At 39.5% G+C, this 7,265-nt stretch overlaps 1 protein-coding gene across 1 annotated transcript; it reads left to right on the top strand.

The window, feature by feature from the left end:
- Nucleotides 1-5,747: 5,747 nt before the first annotated feature.
- On the top strand, nt 5,748-6,932 carry LOC115441975 (cuticle protein 16.5). Its single transcript, XM_037447253.1, has 2 exons — nt 5,748-5,849; nt 6,067-6,932. The coding sequence occupies exons 1-2, from the start codon at nt 5,838-5,840 to the stop codon at nt 6,883-6,885; spliced, it is 831 nt and encodes a 276-aa protein (XP_037303150.1). The 5' UTR covers nt 5,748-5,837; the 3' UTR covers nt 6,886-6,932.
- The last annotated feature ends 333 nt before the right edge of the window (nt 6,933-7,265 follow it).

Below are 7,265 nucleotides of genomic sequence, written 5' to 3'. Positions count from 1 at the left end.
TGATTGGATAACAAAATTTTTATCGAGCTTAATAGATGATGTTGCAAATATTGTCTATAAGTCGGTTGTATGACTATTGGTATAATCATAGTAAAGTAATATTAGGCACAAAATATTGGCAGAATATAAAATTTTAGGAGGATGTTACGGTATACTTATTAGCGTTTTGGATTAATAATTTATTTTTGGTGCTACATACAGTTTCTTCGAGTCCTACAGGTTTATTTTTAACGATTAAAATGTATATTTTTTTGTTATGTATAACTTGAAAGAAATTCGTTTGAATTGAGCGTGGCTGACAATTGTAACTATTTTATGAAAACATTTTAAATGTTCACTAACTAGAACTAAGTTTACATTTCATATAAGATTTAAAACTAATATATTTCGAAACAAATCGACGTAAAATTTGCCGAATTTATCCGTCATTATTATAATGTAAACAGTCCAAATAGCGCAAGTCAAATCTGAGTCGAATTAAGAGGATACGACGATTTGTTTTATTGCAATTCTCCTTTAAGAGGGATATAAACGTAACGATGTTATTTTGTTAACTATTTAGTTTTTGATGCAATTTTATGCCAGTAGCAACTATAAATGTAACGTGTCATGTATTTATGTGGAATTATTGTCAATTAAAAGACAAATAAAAATAATTAAATGTGATTTTTTAATTTATTTTATCCATAAAGGTTGAGAAATATCAAGGTGACTAAGTACCGTAAAAATACGTCATACATACTTAATGTAATACAGTATAATTATGTAGAGCTCCTTGTTATTGATTCTGAGAACGTAGAAGGCGTAGTTACCATTTGAGGGCTTCTTTTAATCCAAGGTCCCAAATATGACAATCGAGGGTTCTTATTGACACATTTTTTTATGTACATCATGGCATGATTTTTCATTGTAGCGTCAATTAAGGCGGTGCCCCTAACTACATGGCATGCTAACCATATATTTAGAAGCTAAATGTCCTTATTTTATGATACCTAAAAAATAAACATAACGTTTCATAAGTTGTATATATTTTTTTTATAATGTGCATTTTGTTTCATTCATTTCGTAATGAAAATGGCACTGAAATTGTTGATCATCAATTTAATTTACAAACAAACAGAGAAATCATTTCATATGTTTGTGCCTTAAATATATGAAATGTTTTCTCAAGGTCATTAGGTCGGTGGAGGGTCTTAATGAGACGAAGGGTTGACGCTGTATCCTGATTTATGAAAACATACGACTTTATTTAGTAGTTACTGTACCTTTTAAACTTCTCTATGCAGTACCTCAAGAGGTACACATGAAATTTTAATCCCCTAGCTTGAATTATAGAATAATTTTGGACCTGGTAGGTGGTACTGTTATCGAGGCCCAAAAGTAAAAAATAGTTTACATAAAATACTGTCCGTGGTAGGACAACCTCTGACGGGACACTATTTAATATAAAAACAACACCACATGGCACCAAACATTCGACTTGTTTACATTAACATTTTATTACCACCTGTAAAAGTACTTCTCAAGTAATTTTAATTTTATATATGACATTTATTATAAAATTGATTGCAATTACGTCATTACGTCCGGCAACTTTGGCCTTCGTAACTCCTCGCCCAAAGGTAGCGAGGAACTGTCGTGGTTCGCCTCGACTTTTAAGCGACATCTTTCACCAATACATGTTTGGTGGTGTAATAAATTGTCGAACGTATTAGAGCAGTTTGTTTATGTACCGTTCTCATGTTTTGTAAACAAGTTTAGGCTTTGGAGTTGTTCGAAGAGGCATAATTATGCTTAGCAAGATTTCTTAATGTAGATTGTAAATGATATGATTTCTTTATGTATGGGACGTTGTTTATAATTGCAATATAAGGACATTTTGTCCGGTAACGTTACTAAACGTCAGAAGTTTAGACGGCTGTTTTTCCTAAGTTAGGTTTACGGATGTGTTCGCAACTGTAGTTGTGTTAGATAGTGATTAACATGCATCTGCATATTAGGGGATGATATTATCATGACGCGACGATAGCCTAGTTGGGTGTGGAACGGACTGCCAAGACCAATGTCCACAGGTTCAAATCCCAAGGGCACACACCTCTGACTTTTCTAAAATCATGTGTGTATTCTGTGTGACTTTATCGTTCGCTTTAACGGTGAAGGAAAACATCGTGAGGAAACCTGCACATCTGAGAAGTTCTCTATAGGAATTTCGAAGGTGTGTGAAGTCTACCAATCCGCACTAGGCCAGCGCGGTGGACTAAGGCCTAATCCCTCTCAGTAGTAGAGGAGGCCCGTGCTCAGCAGTGGGCAAGTATATAATACAGGGCTGATATTATTATTATTATTATCATGAGATGTTCACCTATATTCCGGCTGACATTCTTAACCACATATTTAATATTTACAGGTTCATGTTTGAATTCCCTATAAGTTGTTATCTAAGTCATAAGAATTGCTAGTGGTGCTATATATTTTGTATCCGCCCGGATAGCGACCACAGTACACAAGATGCTAAAACGCGCCATAGTGGCCCACGTAAATGTGTCGCGTTCCGGGATCACCTCTGTATATCTAGTTTCAACAGGCCGAATTATTGTGTCGTCTATCGAGAGTTAGGTAATCATCGTATCGAAGCTGGGAATCGAGCTCAAATTAGAACACGAGTAAATAACTTACACCGGCCTGACGTACAGACAATACGACTTGTTTGGGCGTCCATAAGGTCAAACAATATAGACTGCAAACAGACCTTCTATTGTTGCTGTTACTCGCGTGATTTGCACGTTTACATTGGTCACGTGTTAGTCTCAGTTCAGGTGTACAACGATCTATTTTAACGTAATAAATATTTCATCGCAAAGTTGGCGTGGTCCTTACAAAGCTGTACTCGTTCTTTTACAATACTGCATATACTTACCAGATATTTTATTTGTTGTTATTGTTTTTCAGTGCCCACTAGTTTATATTAATTCTCCATAATAAATAAATATACTAAAAACCGTAGTAAATGTAGATCAGTTTGTCAAGTTATGTTTTTTTAAGACCCGGTTACTTCTAAGCCAGATTGGTTTACGTCCAAATGATGATAATTTTGACTGTAACCAATATTCAGCGGATTCTGTCAGGGCGTTGTCTCCCTCATTCGAAACATTGGACGTTTCCAAGTTAGTTAAAACACTGATTAACATTTATTAAGGTCATAGATATTTCTTTCTTATTTTAAGAAACAACTGATGTACTTATAGGTATAATATGCTAATGGAAATTCTTACTGAAATTATTCTTCTTTATTAACTCTTCGCAGGCGACACCTCTGTATTGACTAGTGAAATAAATGTCTTATTAAGGCGTACAGAACTGCAATTTAATAAAAATATATTGGTTTATCGAGGTTGGTTTTTATGAATTTTAAAGGTTATTACGGTCACTGGATTTGGTATTCGTGGAACTGATTTACTGGATTCAGTTGATAACGGCTTTGTTATTTAACTGGTACCTCAATGATAAATAAATATGTGGGGACTGTTCGTTAAGGAATATATACAATATATGATAGAGTACGTTTGTGTATTGTTACTTGGATGCGTTAGTGTCAGAACTATTCTTCTGACTAGATTCTTTACAAATAAGATGCTTCATTATACCTAAGAGCTGTGTTAGACCACTTACTATGCTGTTCACTTTTAAGAAGGACCCAGACTCGGGCAAAAACTAGGACGTCGACCTCTAAACGTTGTGCTCTGCGCGATTAGAGCAGTGATCTAAGAATAAGCAATTTGCGTAGGTGCTTACGCGAGTAAGTTATGCTCTTAATTACCTTTCTATCAACCTACGTAACTATAAATGTGAATAACTGCAGTCGAATCATACCTAAAATGATTAAGGAAATAGAATCTGTCCTTGATATGCCAACGTTTTGTATTGCAAATTGAATTTAATTTTTCGTGTATTTGGTAGTGACTAGCTACTTTCGCGTCTGGGTTCCGGTAAAGGAACTAATTAATAAGAATTGTTTATTTATAAAAATGCTTAATGTTATGGTTTCGACGTTTTCAAAATTCTTTGTCAAAAAATATCCATTTGCGCTTGCTTCTTAAATCTTAAACTTATTAGACTCTTGCAGCCAAACGCAGTTACTCACTTGACATGGTTGCTTCGGTCAGTATCTGTGTAGGATAGTTGGCAACGAGGAGCTGGCAGTGTGTCACCATTGTTACAACTGCCCACAGGATAGGACCCCACTTTCGTTATTGTTTTGCCCAGCCTCGGATTAGGAGTGCTCCCTTATCAATTATTGGAGAATACTTTTTGCTGCCAGGTGTGGTGGGATCCATGGTCGATAGCCAGAGGTTCTGGCGTGCGGTGATTGCCTTCTGCAAAGTTTTCCTCCTATAGAGAAATGGTGCCGAGAGAAATCAGTAACGCGCCGGCATCTTCGCTGAGAAAAATGTAAGAGTCATCGGTGGTAGCAATCGACATCTTCCACCCTATGAATTAAGAGCGTTTGAAGAATTCCACAACGGTATCCCTTGTCTGTCGTAAATGGTGATTAGTGGGGACCATTGGGCATCCCCAATGGAAGAGGTCGATGCGTTAAATAAATAAATAAATAAATTAGGGGTTGCCCGCTGTTAGTATACTGTACATTTCCCTTTGCATATTGTACGACCTCCAGGATTTTCGTGCTACGTGGTTAGGACTCACGCTCAATGCCGCGGGCGTGCTCCGGTATGCCAGTGCTTCTGAGCCCCTCTCCCCACAGTTGGAGATAGAAGTTAGTAAGCGGCACCACAGAAGAACCCGCAGCAGTCCCTAATGCGTCGAATATGCTTTTATTTTTAACATATAATCAAACTTCTAAAAATGCAAACTTTTTCACAAGCAGGTTAGGTGGATTTTATAAATGTGAGTAGCTATGTAGAGTCCTATCGGCGTCATCGGAGCCCTAGCTAATCTCACTGTATGATGCATCAAGCTCAGCCTATGCAGCTCGAGCGACCTACATCCATCCATTACATATGCTAGATTAGTTATAGTTATGAAGTGCACGCTAGCTTAGCTGGAATAGAACGGTCTGCCGTGACGAATATTCGCAGATTCAAACCCAAGGCACACAACTCGGTGACTTTGCAGTTAGAGGTGTAATGTTTATCAATTATCCTGCGTTTTATCGGAAACCTACATACCTCATGATTTATATATGTATAGCCCAACATTTCATAACAACGAATCCTCCTTTGGTTACTGTCAGCAGGTGAATATAAAATAAACTGGTAAAGAAATTTCAAAATGGCTAAAAAGTCTATAGAATGTTATAATTGCTTACGTCTGCAGACCCTTCCGCTATACAAAACGGAAGCTACCGTGAGTGCTAATTAAATCCAATCCCGTAATTCATCACTAAACGGAACTATTCTAGGCCGCCTTCATTTTCACACTCGAACGATTTATGACTAATCTATGGTTTATCATACAAGCTTACCTTGTAAATACTTGCAAAGGCAAGATTGCCTTTTGAATCAATCAAATATTTATGTCTTTAAACCGTGTGAAATTCATGCGAGAGCATTTGATTTTAAACGAGGACGCATTGTACAGATTCATTCCAAGGCTACAGCGCCCGCCCTGTGCTTCTGTGAGTAGAAACATAACAAATGAAATCGAAAGGCTATCTCTGAGTCAGAGGCTCATGTACCCGTAGGCTATGTTACTTGCTCAGTACGCTCGCTCGCCTTGACAATGAAAGTGAATTGGACAATGTGGACGCGGTCTAGTAGTATAAAAACGGGGGCACTCCTTGTCGAAATTATTCAGTTGCCAACATCAACAGCATAAACATGTACGCCAAGGTGTGTTATGGTGTTTATTATTGTACTAAAACAGCGAACGCTCTCGCAATAACTTGGTTTCGAATGGATAATTTTATCTAAGAGTAATGAAAAACTTTGTAGAAATGATAAATCTCGTGTTGAATAATTAGAGATTCAATTCAAATCCTTCAAATTCTTCAATTCATATTATTTTTTCAAGTCCTATGAACTTATTTTATTTGTTATATATTTGCAGCTGATCGTCGCTTTGTGCGCTGTGGGTATCGCCCAAGCGGGTGGCCTGTTGGGAGGTGCTCACTTGGCGTACAGCAGCCACGCCATCGCCGCCCTGGTTGTGGCTACCTACGCCGCTCCCGCCGTAGCTCATTACGCCGCTCCTGCCGTAGCATCTTACGCTGCTCCCGCCGTGGCGACCTATGCTGCTGCCCCAGTCGTAGCCAAGACCATCGCTCCCGCCGTGTCCTCCGTATCGTCCTACTCTACTCACACCGCTCACGGATCTCCCGCGTTCGCCGCCTACTCCGCTCCCGTTGTGGCTAAGGCCTACGCTGCTCCCGCCGTCGCCGCCTACTCTGCCCCCATTGTGGCTAAGAGCTACGCTGCTCCTGCCATCGCGACCTACGCCGCTGCACCAGTCGTCGCTAAGGCCATCGCACCTGCTGTTACCTCCGTATCTTCTTACTCCACCCACACCGCCCACGGTGGCGCGTACGCTGCTCCGGCCGTCGCTGCCTACGCTGCTGGTCCCGTTTACGCCAAGAGCTACGCAGCACCGGTCATCTCTTCCTACGCCGCTGGACCTGTCATCGCTAAGAGCTACTCTGCCCCAATCATCTCTTCCTACTCTGCTGGCCCCATCGTCGCCAAGAGCTACGCTGCACCCGCCTACTCGACATACGCTGCCGCTCCTCTGGTAGCTAAGGCATACGCTGCCCCTGCGTACGCCACATACGCCGCCGCCGCGCCCGTCCTGAAATCAGCTGTGGCGTACTCTGCCGCTCCCGCCGTGTCTCACATTTCCTACAGCGGTCACGGTGCCGCCTATGGTTGGTAAACTGAATCAAAGTTTAAATTATATTGTAAATAGACCAATGAAATAAAATGCCATAACTATTTTATGTTTTAATGTTTTAGTATCCCGCATTTCGTTATAAAGTTGTGCTTATACTTATTATAAAATCGTTGATAAATTATTACCATGCACCTACCTACGAGTTATCCGATATGAAAAAAAAACGGTATCAAAATCGCTCCTTTCGTTTCGGAGATACATACAGATGTGTATCTGTATGTCTGTGTGACATACAGATAAACACATTAAAGTTATAACACCCCTCTTTTTTCGTCGGAAACTACCAAAATTCTATAGAAGTCCTGTGGATGTTCCCGGTTAGGGGAAATGAAACAGAGACTTAAGATTTGAGTTTTGAATTG

This window comes from Manduca sexta, unplaced genomic scaffold (assembly GCF_014839805.1).
Source record: "Manduca sexta isolate Smith_Timp_Sample1 unplaced genomic scaffold, JHU_Msex_v1.0 HiC_scaffold_789, whole genome shotgun sequence".
NCBI lineage: Eukaryota > Metazoa > Arthropoda > Insecta > Lepidoptera > Sphingidae > Manduca > Manduca sexta.
This window is presented reverse-complemented; position numbering and strand designations above follow the sequence as displayed.